Source organism: Fukomys damarensis, unplaced genomic scaffold (genome assembly GCF_012274545.1).
Source record: "Fukomys damarensis isolate Sample0158 unplaced genomic scaffold, DMR_v1.0_HiC HiC_scaffold_26, whole genome shotgun sequence".
NCBI classification, from domain to species: domain Eukaryota; kingdom Metazoa; phylum Chordata; class Mammalia; order Rodentia; family Bathyergidae; genus Fukomys; species Fukomys damarensis.
In genome coordinates, this window is record NW_022900938.1 from 2,921,146 (window position 1) to 2,937,690 (window position 16,545).

General features: G+C 41.2%; 1 protein-coding gene across 2 annotated transcripts in view; it reads right to left on the reverse strand.

The window, feature by feature from the left end:
- LOC104867555 (10 kDa heat shock protein, mitochondrial) overlaps window positions 1-16,545 on the reverse strand; it is a 33,539-nt gene that overhangs the window by 6,616 nt on the left and 10,378 nt on the right. Inside the window, exons 1-3 of one of the 2 annotated variants that reach the window (XM_010631968.2) lie at window positions 16,486-16,539; window positions 13,294-13,356; window positions 3,038-3,138 (exon numbers count right to left, since the gene is read on the reverse strand). In XM_010631968.2, the coding sequence (XP_010630270.1) occupies window positions 3,038-3,138; window positions 13,294-13,356; window positions 16,486-16,509 (188 nt within the window). In that variant the 5' untranslated portion in view covers window positions 16,510-16,539. Of the gene's footprint in view, window positions 1-3,037; window positions 3,139-13,293; window positions 13,357-16,485; window positions 16,540-16,545 lie in introns of those variants that run through there. The other variant, XM_010631970.3, reaches the window with a different exon arrangement.

The window sequence follows — 16,545 nt, forward strand, 5'->3', positions numbered from 1 at the left end:
TTTTTTTTTTTTTTTTTGGTACCAGGGATCAAACTTAAAAACTTGTGAGGCAGGCAGTGGCACCACTGAGCTAAATCCCCGGCCCTACTTAAGAAACCTTGGCAATTTTTTCAAGATATGCTTTCCTTCTAAAACTGACAAAATGGGAACTATAAGGCCTATACAACAACTAAAAGTGCTCAATAAATATTTTTTAGTAAATGGAGAGAGGAGGATCATCAAAGACACAGCAGTGACTGGTTTTACTGCTGTCAAAGTACTGTGTCACCAGGCCCTTCGATTACACGTGGGAGCCAGCAACCATGAACTAACAACATGAGCTAAAATAAACTCCTCCTCCTTAAAAACACACAACTGTATGTGCTTCCTCTAAGAATGCTATCGAGTAATATTTATTTAGTTCACGGTAAAAAATAGATAATCACAACTCTTCCAACAAGAAAATGATGCAAAGCTAAACCCTATGTACTTAAAAGATGAAAGAAAAGTCCAAAGGGTGAAAAAATATATATGAAACTAACTGGTAAAACAAAGTTATAGTTATTCATCTGCATATTTATTTTAGGCACATTGCAATAGAAGAAAATGGAGAAGGGTCAAATTTTCGGTTGTCTGTAATCGTATTTCCTCTCCAGGGGCCTAACGATGCTGTCATGAGAATACTACTTCTGATGCACCTTCTACCGCTTCCTGCTGTGCGTTTGTGAGCTGTTTCCCGCTAAGTGGTGAAAAAGACCAGTGCCCACTGGAGAGTTTCACTGAGCCCAGCTGTCTCCGGCCAATGGCGACAGAAGTCACTGAGCCGACCCTGGGACAGGAGCCATCTGTAGCAGAGTACAGCCCAGGGCGAACACATACAGCTGTATAGGTGAAGAGACAAACTGGAGCTGAAATTCAGCCTAATGCTGCAGCAACAAGCATGCCTCCTGCCAGCGAGGACTTGGATCCACTCAAAGCAAGGCACCTCCCTAACCGCAGCGCCTCAGTGCGAGCGAGCCAGAGCTGAAGGGAGATAGACGCCACTGCACACCCAGGTTCTCCACCAGCGCTCAGTGGCAGCGAGCAGATGCGCACCCTCACAGGCCACTGGGAAACTTCTGGTCCATATAACACAGACAAGAATACATGTGTGCTATTAATATATGAATTCAAAACCTCCCAAAAATGATCAACAGAAAAAAATAAAGATAGCACTAGGACAAATAGAACAAACCTTATATAAAATTTTTATAAGTTTTATATAAACCATATAGTAAAGGTTAAATAGAAGAGAATGGTGTCTTAGATTTGAAACAAAAACCTTGTACCCTAAAATCAGACATCACCTCTTAGGAAATATATTCACAGTAAAAAGCAAGCTCAGTGGAGGCCAGAAACAGAGCAGGTGCTAGCCCCTGGGTTCATCTCCACCATCCAAAAGGAAGCTTCAATCATGATCAGCCTGGGCAATATAGCAAGACCTTATCTCGAAAAAAACAAAAACAAACAGAAAATGCTGGGTGCAACTGCACACACTTGTAATCCTAGCCACAAGGCAGGCTGAGGCAGGAGAATCACAAGGCATATGTTCATTCCACGCCAGCTAGGACAATTTGGTGAGGCCCTGCCTCAAAATATAACACAGAAAAGACAGGATATAGCTCAGCAGTAGAGGACCCTTGATTCAATTCCCAGTACTATAAAACAAGCAAATAATAAAAAGCACATTGGTTTTCAAGATCAATACAAAATGATAAACATATTTGAAGGTGATTAAAATAAAGAGAAAGATGTAATACTACACTAAAATGTTCTGTAAGGTTATAAAAAATGGGGAAATATCTATAAACTCATACTTTTAATAGATATGGCTGTGTATGGCAGCACAAGGTTATAGTCCCGGATACTTTGGAGGCTGAGACAGGACTGCTCGAACCCAGGTGCCCAAGGTCAGCCCTGTTCCAAAAACAACAAAACAGCCAGGGATTTAGCTCAGTGGTTCTGCTGCCTGCCTCAAAAGTGCAAAGTCCCAAGTTCAATCCCCGGTACCAAAAAAATAAAACAAAACAAACTGTAGCTGTATAAAGCACTAGATGCTGGGTTTCATCACCAACACACACACACACACACACACGCATGCATGTGTGCAACAAATACTCTGATCTGACCAAGAAACTGGCAAAGTGTGCAAAGTCTCAGCATCCCTAAAGCTGCCGAACCGTTACAAGACATCCCACCTTTAGCAGTATCTGAACCAGCACACAGCATGGAGAAGTTTCAAACAGAAGCGCCTGGCCTGAAGGTGGAGGCGCTCACTCATCATCGGAAACGTGGCCTCAGTTACTCAAGAAGTCACCTCTCTACTTCACTCATTAACTAAAAGTCTACCCAGAAGGAACCCACGCTCTCCCCACTACTTCAGTCCCAGAAGTGGCCTGACCTTCAGAAACACCCACCAGCCTCAGGATACAGCCACCTCTACCCCGGCACCCTCCGCAACTTTCCCATTCCAAGACACAGTGGAAAGCAGAAAAACTCCACACTCTTACGACTGTAATTAATCTCTATTTAAAGGAGGCCTGGAACTTTTCAGCAGCTCCTCAGTATCTCTTCAATTACCAAGCCTAGGTCCAGGGATTTAGCTCAGTGGTGCCACTGCCTGTCTCCCAAGCGCAAGCTCCAAAACAAAGAGCAAAAAACAAAAACAGATACCAAGCACAAAGTCAGACCTACAGGTGACCTTGTATAAAGAAACAAAGCTTGTCATGAGTGGGGAAATGAAACTAACAAGGTTGTGGTTAAGAGATCCAATTAATGAAAATCCATAAATGTACAAACCTGCACAGGCAGCTCTGCAATCACCTTTCAAAAAAAAAGACCGTGCATTGTAATTTAAAGTGGAAACAATCAACAAGCAAGCAGAGAACTTTAGGACAAAAAGCTGTACAAGCTGGATCTGCTCCGTGTTACATGGTGCTGCACTTCTAATTAATTAAAATTCACAATTATCACAACCAGCAGGCCGTCATTTCCGAAGCGATGCATCACAAGGACCTACCTCAGGTGTTCGTACTTCCACACCCCTTCATCTTGGCCTTCAGGTGGTTCAAGGATTTTGTCAATATTGGAGCAGTCTGCCCTTATGTTCTGCTGAATATACTATAAACAGAGAGGTTCTCAGGATCAGAATATCACACTACAGGGTACAGCTCATGTTAAACTCTACAAGTTGTGAATATATAACTACTTCTTGTGGTTCAACTTTTAGGTTACATATTAAAAAGAAAAACAAATTTAGAAATATAATAAGTACCTCAGGAGAAAGGAAGTAATTTTGACTTATTCTCCAATTCAAATTCATAGGAGATAGGGCCGGGGATTTAGCTCAGTGGTTCCGCCGCCTGCCTCGCAAGCACAGGGACCTGAGTTCAATCCCCGGTACCAAAAAAAAAAAAATCAAATTCATAGGAGATAGAATATTTATCAGGATTGGCACTGGGATAAAAATTGCAAACCATTCTAAAATCCCAACACTCTGGGAGGCTGAAGTAGGTGAACCATAAATTCAAGCCCTGTTCAGGTGATTTAGTAACTCAGCAAAATAACATAGAAAAAAATCAGGGTTAGGTGTACAGTTCAGCATGAAGGCCCTGAGTTCAATCCCCAGTACCAGAATATAAGCACATACAAAGCCATAATTCTCATATGAGCATAAGACACTGACAATGTAAATGTAACTGTGTACATACTATATGATGAATTTGTACAAAGCGTTTAGGAACAACAAACCTACAGAAAGGGAAAATGGATTAGCAGATGCTTAGGGTGGGGAGGAGAGAAGACAGGAAGATGCTAATAGGGACAGGGTTTCTTTTAGGGTGGATGAAAGTTCCAAATGAGACTGTGCTGGTGGTTTTATAACTCTGAGTACAGAGCCACTGAGTTGTACATTTTTAAGTGGTTATTTTTATGGTATGCTAATTATATCCAGTAAAAGTTGTTCTAAAAAATGCCAAACAGAAAAACTAAGTTGAAAATGACAGAGAGGGACGTGTGCAGACAAGCAGCAAAGTGCCTGCCTAGCTCCATGGGGCTCAGGGTTCAAGTCCCCATGTGGGGGGGGGTCACTGTAATGTAAACTTCACCTTTCAGATCTCTTTATTGTTTCACCCATTCTATAATTTTGATACCCTGAAATTTGGATAGGTTAGATTTGAAGTCTTGCTTATAAAAGGTTATTGACTGTAAGTCTTTCTTCAGCCAACTGTACTTTCCCTATTTCCTTCTTGAATATGGGCAGTAGCTTACACAAATACTTTTCCACAACTGGGGACTGAGCCCAGGGGCTCCATCTATCAATAAGATATATCCCTGCCCTTTCTATTTTTTTTCTTTTTCCTTCGATATCAGGGATCGAACTCAGGACCGTGTGCTTTCTAGGCAGGCATGGCACCACTGAGCTACATCCCTGGCCCTCTATTTTTTTGAGACAGGGTTTCACTACATTGCCAAGGCTAGCCTTGAACTTATGATCCTCCTGCCTCAGCCTCCTGAGTAGCTGGGATCAGAAGTGTGTAGTACTATGGGTTCGATGAAGCTTGTAGTCCCAGCTACTTGAGACAGGATTGCTTGAACAGTAGAGTTCAAGGCCAACCTGGGCAACAAAGGAGACACCATCTCAAAATAAATAATAAATGCACTTGGGCTGGGACGTAGCTTAGAGCATGTGCTCAGTGTACCTGAGGCCCCATGTTTAACCACAGCACCGCAGAAGGAAGGAGGGACAGGAGGAGAGGACAAGACACTGAGTAAGGTTATAGTTCTGACAATCTGGGCAAAGTAAATCAAGTCCTCAGGAAGAATCATCATTCTAGATGCCCTGAAGAGCACAGGTCACATATCATTATGCATTCTTTGTGACCATTAACACGAGTATGGAAGCGGGGCAGGGCGTGGTGGTGCACTCCTGTAATCTCAGCACTCAGGAGGCTGAGACAGGAGGATCACTCTGAATTCAAGGCCCATCTGGGCTACATAGTGAGTTCAAGGCCAGCATGAACTACATATACATAGTGAGACCCTGTCTCAAAAAAAAAAAAAAAAAACCAACCAAACCAACAGGAGTTTGGAAGTCGCATGGTGAGACTCAAGAGCTTCAGTGCAGGCAGTGAGAGAACTGGAGTCAGATGCAGTCTGACCCGTACCAAGCCTGTAGGCTCAGATAACCAACAGGAGCTGCTGCTTATGCTGGGCACAGAAAGCAGTTCTTGCAAAGAAGGAAACTGCTCCTGGGAGAATGGTGCAAACCCCACATACAGGGCACAAGGGACACAGACTGCTCCTCAAACTTGGTAGCAGCGTTTGAGATGAACTCCAGCCTTCAAAGTTCTCCTATGAGCAGCCAGGCACACGCCTGTAACCTAAGCACTTAAGAGGCTGAGGCAGGAGGAGTTGAGGCCAGCCTGGGCTATATGGCAAGACTCTGTTTCAAAAACAAACAAAAAAATCTCCTGTGGGTAATGTGCACAGGGAAATCTTTCATGAAAGTCAAAATCAATCTCTCTGGAAAACTTCATGCTGGTCTTGGAGACTGAACCTAGGGTGCACTGTATCACAAGCCCTTTTTGTTTTTTTAGACAGAGTCTTGCTATGTAGTCCAGGTTAGTCTTGAACTCACTATGTATCCCCCGGCTGGCCTTTTTTTTTTTAAAGACAAGTTCTTGCTATGTAGTGTGCCTTGAATTCATGGCAAACCTCCAGCCTGAGTCTCCTAAGTGCTGGGATTATAGGAGAGTATCACCACACTCAGCATAATTATTAAATTTTGTTAAGTGAGGTTGCAACGTTTTATTAATGCCAACTTGTATAAAACCTAAAAGAAAATAAGAGGAATCTTTTTTGGTTTGTTGCCTGAGCTGAGTCCTCCACTCTGAGGCAAATAGAAACAGCGATCATTTTTATAAGATGACCTAACAGAAATACATTTCCTAAAGCGCCCCAAATATCTTTTGCCATATGAAACTTTCTGCATTGTTTCTCGGCTTCCATACTCAGCTTCTATTCACAATGGTATCTTCATCATCCTCACAAAGGTGTGAGTACTACGAAGATTTACCCATTTCTCTATCCTCTCACACATCATACGTGATGTATCCCTAACCTAGCATTAGTTTTCTCATATACAGCTCAAGAAAGAAAAATACAAAATAAAAAAGCAGCAATTAGCCCTGTCAGGAAAATATGGATTACCCTTTTGGCTGTTTGTTTTCTGCAATGGGGACTGACCCAAGAGCTACAACCCCCTGAATACACTTGAGTATCTCTTCCACATCACCCTAATGCTGCTGATTAGTAACTCAAAACACGAACAGATGTACACTGCCATGTAAACTTTTGGTGAATTTTAACACTAAGAGCTTTTCTGTTTTTTTTTTTTTTTTTTTTGTACCGGGGATTGAACTCCGGTCCTTGTGCTTACAAGGCAGGCCACCAAACCACTGAGCTAAATCCCCGGCTCCAATACTAAGAGTTTTTAAAACCAAGTAAACCAAATACCTATTACTCAAGAAACTGGTTTTGAAATCTTTAATAGATTTTAAGAAAAAAAAAAAAATCCAGAAGACAATCTCAAAAGAATAGGTCTTTATATTTTCACAAACTTTTTTCTTTTATTACTTATTTATTTTTTTGGTACCGGGGATCGAACTTGAGTCCTTGTGCTTGAGAGGCAGGCACCGGAAACCACTGAGGTAAATCTCCAGCTATTTTCACATACTTTAAAATCTTAGTTTGTTTCCTGTTTGCTCCACTGCCATGCTATACTGCCTCGGAGCCAGCCAAATATGGACTGAAATGTGAATAAAAAGAAACTTGAGTTGTGTAGTGTTGTGGGTGTTGGGGATTTTGTCCCAGCAATGAAGAAAGTAACTAAAACAGACTTTGGTACTGGAGAAGTGGGATTGTGGTTGTGACTGAAACTGACCATGTGGTTCAGAAGCCTTCAGACTGGTTTGCAGGAGGAGTTTAGAAAGACTTGGAGAAGACGGCTGGAGAAGCAGCCCTAGAATACTGTAGGTCAAGGTTAAAGGGAGATTCTGGTCAGGACTCAGAAGACAAGATTGCTATAGAAATGAAGACAGAAAAGACTAGGTTCAGGTTTCAATTGGGAACTCGGACACCACTGACAGCTGAACTTGAAAATGTATGGTATGCTCTGGTAGAACATTTGCCTACATTTTGCTCATGTTCTAAGACTGTGTGAGACTTAAATTAAGAGTACTGGACCAACTTATCCAGCAGAGGAAATTTCAAGGCAACCCAATGTTGGAACTGTGGCACAGATATTATCAGGGGCTTTTTCAGGTTTATAATGAAAACTGGGAGCCAAAAAAAAAACAGCCCATTTTGAAAGTTTTCAGCCAGGCATGGTGGCACATGCCTATAATCTGAGCACTTAAGAGGCTGAGGCAGGAAAATCACCACAAGTTCAAAGGCAGTTTGGGCTACATAGTAAGTTCAAGACCAGCCTGAGCTGTGTATCGCAGCATCTCAAAAAAACCAAAAATTTCTTTTTCAGTTTTGCCAGAAAGAAAGTTCCAGGTCAGTCTCAACTACATAATGAGACCCTGTCTCAAAAAAAATAAAAAAGGCTTGTGAGAAAGTGAGGAGTCAGGAAGGCTCCAGCCTTTGCAGGCTCAAAGTTGCAAAAATAAGATCAAGAGAGCCCCTGGGCACCATATTCAAGAGATGCCACCTAGGGAATCTGTTCCCTAGGATTCTATTCACATTGCTCAGTCACCCAGGCACTCACGGGTCACTGCAGCTATGATGTAAAAGGGTCTGGCTACTGCTCAAGTTGGCACATCCATGTGGTGCCATTTTACAGGCACGAAGAATGCAAGAGTTTGGGCTGGCGGGCAGAAAAGCTTTGACCCAGATTTTAGAAGGCCTGGGAAGCCAGGCAGTGAAGCCATGATAGGGCAGTATATAAAGTGAAGCCAAAGGTGAGTGGAGACCCTTCGGAGAAATTGCAAAGTTGGAGAAGCCAGGACCGTGTGATGCCTGAGAAAAGCCATGAGTGAGTAAAGCCAGCCCACAAGAGGCCATGCAGGCTACAACCACAGAGAATGCCATAGGGGCAGTGCTGCCCAAGCCATTTGGAATTCGTATCTCACCTCAGCTTGTCCTGTGAGCTAGACATAGAGCTATAGGACTTAATGTTTGCCCCACTAGGTTTCTTTCTTGCTCTGGTCCCCATTTTTTGAATCCCATTTTATTTCATCTTTTTGGAATGAGAATGTTTAACCTGTGCCACTATAGGTTGGCAATGTTTAACTTTTTTTTTTTTTTTTTTGGTATGAGGGATCAAACTCGGGACCATGCACTTGCGAGGCAGGAGGCAGTTTTTAACTTCTTTTTGACATTTATGAAAGCATATAGCTGAGAGTTTGCCTTAAGTCTGAGAGGAGACTTTGGACTTGGGACTTTTCAGAAATGCTGAAACTGTTAGGACCTTGGCAAACTCTTAAGAGATGGACTAAGCGCATTTTGCATAAAGAGATGTGCATTAATGTTTTGGGGGGCCAGACACAGAATATTATGGTTTATATCTAGATGTCCCCCAAGAGCCTCATGCACTCATAGGCAGGGCTTTTGGAAGGTAACTGGATTATGAGGACTTATACTTGACTCTGATGTAAATGGGGCCTAGTAGGAAGAGGATGGGGGCTGGGGATATGGCCTGAAAAGCTTTATCTCCCTCCCCGGCGTCTCCCTTCACTCTATTTCCCTCCACCATCCCATGAGCTGCACTTCTCTACCATGCCCTCCTGCTACGCTGTCCTGTCTTGGAGCCAGCTGACTGTGGTCTGAAATATGAGCCAAAATATACTTCTTTCTTTAAAAATAAATAATCTTAATCTACTACCATTTCTCAAAGAAAATCTTTTTCAGTGCATTTCCAAAAGTTACTACCACTTTCCCTGCTCAAGCTCTACTAACATTTCTGAGTTGCTACCAGAATATATATATTTCCTAAGCTTTTCAAATCTCCTGTACAGGAATAGGACAGATCAATTAAATAAAAAGAAGGAATCTTTCTTCCTGTCATGAAATAGCAGAAATATATCTGATATTTAATATTTTACCATATGATCTATTACTGTTTTTGCTTTGTTTTGGTACTGGGGATTGACCTCGGGTCCTTGTGCTTGTGAGGCAGGCAGTGGCACCAGAGGTAAATCCCCAGCTACCCTATTACTGTTTACATTGTATACAAGACTCCTAAAGCAGTTTGTAGAAATAACTTGGGACAAGAAAGCACACAGCAATGAACTCCATGCAAAGGCATCTTATTGTTTCTAGTAGGGACGATGGAATAAATGAGCATCAATCCTTCTCCCTCACTGAATGAAACTTTAAAATAGGGACAGAGTGCATCTGGTTCTGCTATTTGAGGTGTCTAAAAAGTAACTAGCCAGAAGAGCAAAAAAGAATACCAGAATTCAAAATACCACTCAAGTGGCAATGAGTCTGCTGCGTTTTTTTCTCCCTCCTGGTTCCCCTGGCCAGAACTTGACATGGGATAAAAATCAAAAGTGAATATGATGGTGTTGAAAGACAGGAGTCCAGGAGAAATGTTCTGGTTCTGCCTCAGGAATGGAAAAAAACACTGAGGGTACAACTCAGAGGCCCAAGATGGGATCCCCAGCACATCCCCTAACTAAAACAAAGCTGCTCTGGTTTGAATATGAGAAATATCCCCAAAAGTCCAAGTGTTGCAGGGTTGGCTGAAGCCAGGCATGGTGGTACACACCTGTAATCCCAGCACATGGGAGGCTGAGGCAGGAGGATTGCCATGAGTTCAAGGCCATCTTGGACTACACAGCAAGTTCAAGGACAGTCTCCACTACAGAGTAAGACCTTGACTCAAAAAACCCAAAAATCAATCAATCAATCAATGTGGGCAGGCTTGGTTAGGGTTTATTACTAGGAAGTGATGGGACTAGTGAGAGGTCTTGTGTCTCTGTCTCTCCCCTCAATCTTGGACCAGAGCCTCCAGAAACATGAGCTAAAGAAACCTTGTCTCCATAAGTCAACTGCCTCAAGTACTTCTTTATAGTAAGTAGTGTGAAGCTGACTAATACAGAAGCTAAGACACATGACCTACAGGAGAACTGAAATGATAGCTGTTTTCTCATCTAAAACCTCAGAAGCAAGAAAGAAGTGGCACTTTTTTTTTTTGAAGACAGGGTCTCACTATGCAGTCCAGGCTGGCCTTTAACTCACTATGTAGCCCAGGATGGCTTCAAACTAAGTGATCCTTCTGCCTTAGCCTCTCAAGTTGCTGGGATTATAGGCAACTTCTACCACACCTGGTTTAAGAATAGCACATTGTTGTTTTAGGTTTTTTTGGTACCAGGGATCGAACTTGGGACCTTGAGCTTGTGACGCAGGGGAACCACTGAGCTAAATTCCCAACCCTAAAAATAGCACATTCTTAAAAGTGCTGAAAGAAAAGAACTGTCAACCAAGAATTGTGTCTAACAAATATCCTTAAGGAATGACACAAAGACATTTTCAAATTACAGAATACTAAAGAGAATTCCTGGCCAGAAGACTGTGCTAAAGGAAGTTCTTCAGACAAAAGAAAAAAATAAATAACAGAAAGGAACTTAGAATTTTAGAAGCAAAACAAACTATAAATGTAAAAGACCTGGGTATAAATATAACAGACCACTCTAGGTTCTGTAAAACATGCCTGGCAGTTGAAAGCATGAAAACATAATGCGATGTGATGTGATGGGGTTTCAACGTATGCAGACGTAACACTGGGCAACTCTCCCAGCAGACAGGGAAGGAAAGGCACCCACGGGAGGGATGGGGTACGTGTCTATGTTTCAGCGGAAGTGGTAAATACTGATTCTCAGTATATACATATTTAGCAATCTCTACAGCAACCACCAAGAAAATTATATGAAGAAGCTACAGTTTAAATAAGAAGTTCCCCCTAAAGACCTAGAAATGCAGAACTGACCCCCAATGCCAGTGTTTAGGGGTGAGGCCTCCAGAGGCCACTGGGTCACCAGGGCAACTTCCACTGATGCATTCATAGCTGAGTAAGGAAGCACACACTGAGGCAAGCTTTTGAAGGCACACCTTTTTCTCCACCCCTTCCCTTCTGCCTCTTGCTCTCTCTGCTTCCCAGCTGCCAGATGGTGAGTGACAGCTGTCCTCTGCCACTCTCTTCCATCATGATGTGCCTGCCCTGGATCCAGACTACCACGGACTGACCCACTGAAACTCAGAGCCAAAATAAGCCTTTGCTCCTTCAAGTTGTACACAAGTTATTTTTTCCTTGTGATGGAAAACTAACAGAAAAGATATAGTCAAAATAAAGATTAATTAAAATGTTCAAATACCCTCAAAAGGACAGAGGAACAAAAAACAGAGGAAGCAAAATGAAAACAATATAATAGTAAACCTAAATCCAAACATATTAACAATAATTTTATTAACCTTATACAGCAATTAAAAGACCAAAACTGCTAAAATGAATTTTTTAAATGACTCAACTACACCAATCATGGTGAGACACTTCTGCACAGAAGTAATCCCAGGGATTACTTGGGAGGCTGAGGCAGGAGGATCGCCTCAACTTCAAGCTAGCCTGGGCTACAGAGGGAGTTCCAAGCTAGCCTAAACTACAAAGCAAAAACCAAAAAACAAACAAAAAAGTTAAAGCCAAATAGTCATACTTTGTCACAAACTTTCCCTTTACCTAATACAGTATCCTAATATACCTACTTTCTTTGTTGTTGTTGTTTTATAGAATTTATGTGCTTGTGCATGTGCGTGTGTATAGCTAGAGATCAAACCTGGGCCAGGGATTTAAGTTCAGTGGTCTGGCGCCTGCCTCAAAAGCACAAGGACCCACGTTTGATCACCAGTACCAAGGCCTCACAAGTTTTGCTAGGCAAGCTCAACATTACCAGCTACATCTTCAACTCCTAATACACCTGAATTTTTGTCATCTTTTTATTAACTCCTTAAGGCAAGCTTTAACAATTAACTGTGAATACTGCTACTTGTTTCCAAAATCTAGATTTTACACAATGAGAGAGAACTCTCACTTTTTGCTTTTAGCCTGAGAATCTCCTCAGGACTTTGGACCCATGCGTGTGCCTGGAGCCCATCTCCTGAGCCCTGATCTCAGAAGCGCCAACAGTGCCAGCAGCCTGCAGGGGGTACCTCAGTGCTCACAACCAGATGTGACCGAAAAGTATGGTGAAGGTTGGAGGTTTTCACAGGATCTTTCAGTGCATTACAGTGAAAGACACACTGCCATTAATCTATCTCACTTCTAACACACTTATCCCACAAAAAACAGAGGAAACAAAAGGAAAACAAGTAATAAAATAGTAAACCTAAATCCAAACACAAATCTAACAGTAATTTTATTAACCCTATGTAGAAATTAAAAGACCAAAACTGCCAAAGTTCTGGAGTTCTCTCTCCTGAGTGTCTAGTTGTGCTGTTGTGGCTGCCTCAACGTCCTGAACTAATTCAAAACACTTCCCTCTCATGGTCAATCTGACTGAAGAAGAGCCAGGAGTCACAAGGTGCTAGATCTGGTGGTAAGGTGCATGAGGACATGCCACCTTGACCTTACGAGCTTGCCTCTCTTTCTACTGGATGGGACTTGGCAGTAGACTCACTGTATTTCTGATCACACCTTATAAAGACACTCACGAAAGACTTGCTGAACTGCCTCGGAAAGTGGCAACCATGATGGGATGAGTGTGTCTACAGTGAGAGGAAGTGTTGTGAGGAGAATTAATGGCAATGTACCTTTTGCTGTAGTGCATCTTTTAAAAAATTAAACACCAAATATTTGATCCGCCCTGATATACTGGAGGAGGATAAAAGAACTAATGGTAACAAAAAGAACTAATGATTAACTAAAATGAAGATGCAGATCTTTACAACATGTTATCAGGGGTTTTCATCACCAAATAGTCATGCTATTTCCTTCTATTTAATTATCTTCTACTCTAATTTATCAGTTATGAGTTAAGTTCATTATAAGATCAAATTTGGTACCCTAATTTGGTACATAATAACAGATATAAAATGTACTAGGCCTGTTTACAGTTTAATACACCATATTAAAACAAAATGAGACCATTGAAGTTTAGATGGGCATTCCACTAATAGTGGAATCTGGTTTCTACTAAAAAATATAGAAATACTTAACTATGCCAAAGAGGTAAAATGCCTAGGTTCTTGGGAGTTGTGAAAGAAACTATTTATTACCTGCTGAACAGCAAGTGTACTGTCCATTTCATCAAATGATTCATCAGGCCAATTATAGAAATCCTATAAAAATAAATGGTTAAAGCACAAAGTTACAAAGAGAATGCAATAATATTAACTTCAGTTCTTAATAAAGATCCCGAGCTCATACCAGAGAGGAAATACCTTTACAATAAGATTATCAGTGATATAGAGTTAATTTTAGACAGGGCCGGGGATTTAGCTCAGTGGTTCCGCCACCTGCCTCACAAGTGCAAGGTCCCGAGTCCGATCCCCAATAACAAAAAAAAAAGTAATTTCAGACAATGTTTTAAAATGTATATCAAGATTTTAAAGTACATATTACCATTTTTTTCCAACACAAATCCCTCAATTACGATTCCTATTAGCCTGTTGTGTGTAAGCAGGGAGATAAGTCAGATATGTTTTATCTATGATGATTAAACATCTCTTAAAAAGTTACACTGAAAAAAAACGCCAAACATCAAAAACAAATATCAGCCTTTTATCTAAAGAGCTGACATCAATCATGAGTGGCTAATTTGTCATTTCATGAGCATTATTTTAGCTAATTATTATTACTCCAATACTAACTAGAGTTTCAAATTTCTAAACAAATCAGAGCAAGCGGTATGGCTCAGTAGTGGCTCACCAGGTGTGTGCGAGGCTCTGGTTCTATCACAAGCACAGAGCCAGGTAACCCCCCAGGACCCCCAGGGAAGGGAGAATCAAATGCAGGCAAGTGCTCCACCACAGCCCTTACCGGGCACCTTGCTCTGGTTCTGAGGCCTCTACAGACTCTCGTAAGTGATTAAGAACCTTACTGTACATTTTCAGCCAAGTTTACCTGTGCATCCTTAGCAGGCAGCACAACACCTGACACATAGTTGGTCCTCAATAAGTGTTTCTGGGGTAAAACTACGGAAGAAAAAAGTAGTAGCCAGGGATCAACATATAAACCTATCAAGATTAAGCCTGCAAAATCTTGTGCAAACAAGCTGGTTAGGGTGGTGCATGCCTGTGATACTAACACAGAGGATCACTGTGAGTTCAAAACCAGCATGAACTACCCTGTCGCAAAAAGAAAAACAAAATCTTGAACAAAAGCAAACTAAAGAAAACAGAATGCAGAATACCACATGAATAAAATGTTCAGATGACGCAAGGCATATTTATGGCTAGAAAGGGACATGTGAGGGGGAAAGTAGAAGATAGGAAAATGTGACCCCGAGGGACTCAACTATCTTGGCAACATCTTAGTTCTACGTAGATGATGGGTATACTTTTTACAAGGGTCTTAAAACACTTCATACTCTTTTCTGTTTTCATAGATACCCTATCTGAAAGAAAATACCAAACTAACTTCCTTAAAGGAAGATGTCGTAACTTTAAAGGAAAATGTCAAGAAATAAAACTCTTTTATAAGTTGTCCCAAGGTGTCTTTTTTAGACGGTATCTAAATATTAAAAAGCAGCTTTTAAATTTTTCCTACACATGGGCCAGGGATTTAGCTCAGCGGTTCGGTGGCCTGCCTTGCAAGCACAAGGACCTGAGTTCAATCCCCGGTACCAAAAAAAAAAAGTTAAATTTTTCCTACACAAAGGGCTAAAGATATAGGGGAAGTGGAAAGGGTAGGGTAAAGGAAATAAGGGACAAGAAAAAATATGAGAAAAGGAAAAAATGGAAACAAAGTCTCTGTAAATAGGGAAGGGTGGAGGGGATGAAGGGAGGGCAGGGGTGTGGGGAAAAAATGAGAACCAAGATCAGTCATGTAAGGGTACAAGACCCCAATGATGAATGTAATTGTACTGTATACTTTAAAATTACCAATAAACTTAGTAAGATTTAAAAAAAAAACAGAAGACAAACTAAAAAAAATAAATTTTTCCTACGACTTATACAAAAACACATTTCTATCACTACGCTTTGCCCATTCTTTCATTTAAAGTTAATGGCTGTATATTATTTTGTTTTGAAAATATTAGCAAACATATGTAGCAATATTCAAAAAAGATGTAAAGTTAATTGAGAATGAAATGCCTTGCTTCATTGCAACTGTAATATATTTTAGACATCTGTGATACCAAAAATCCTGCTTAATAAATGTTCTCATCTAATTCAGTCAACATTTACTGAAAACCAACTATGTGCCTATAATTTAGTTAGCCAATTAAAAAAAAAAAAACGTTGGAAGGAAAAAAGCATACCCACCACCTACTCTATTATAACTGTCATTTGGAATAGACCTGCTTTACTGAAGGAAATCCATGTGATCATCAAGAGCTAGGACTGTTGCTAAAGAAATAATTTTTCTTTTAATCTTACTCTTTTCTTTGCTATATTTTACAAAACCCTGATTTATGACAGTGTGAAAAATACAAAGGAGGGCCGGGGATTTAGCTCAGCGGTTCGGTGACCTGCCTCGCAAGCGCAAGGACCCGAGTTCGATCCCCGGTACCAAAATAAATTAATTAATTAATTAATTAAGTTTTCAAAAGTAACTTCTGGCTAGGGGCATGGTTCCATCCATGCATACAAAAAGCCTTGGGTTCCACCCTCGCGACGGAAAAAAAAAGTTGCTCACTTATAAATCAGAAACAATGTTGCCACAAAATGAAAAGTAGTTACTTAAGAAAGGAACATTTAGAAAAAAGAAATGTTGCATACTTAGCAATCTCCAGTACTACCAGTACAGTAACTACGTAAAGCAACTCTATAATAAAATTTAAAAAACACTTCTTCAAAATTCAGTAGAAGCAACTTTAAAAAAAAAGTAACGAGTGAACTACGAATCTAGAAACAAACATTTTAAGCAAATCACTGATTTTCTCCGGGATTAGTTTCCTTGTCAAATTCAATGGATATGGGAAGATGTCTAACTCTAGAATAAGCTCCTTTGGAAAGGCCCCCCCTTCCACAATTCTGTGCAAGAAATTAAAATCTATTCCCAAGACATTCAAGTGCTGCTCCTTGCTGTCTTCTGTTCTCATCGCTTTCACATTCTAAGCAAATTTCTTCCGATTTAGGAGCATCTCCTCCATGCCAAGAGGATTCATCTGATCAAATCTGAACAATATGGGTTTTTTCCTTCCGTGAAGCACCCCGTCCTGTGCCGATCCCGAGCAGCAGTGTCCACTTAACCCAATCGTCCCTTCAGAGTCCGCAGGATGTCACCCGCCTAGCTTCACTCACGGCGGCGAGGGTGACGCCCAACATCGGGAGCAGGGCGGAAGGCGGCGCCGCGATAGGCCC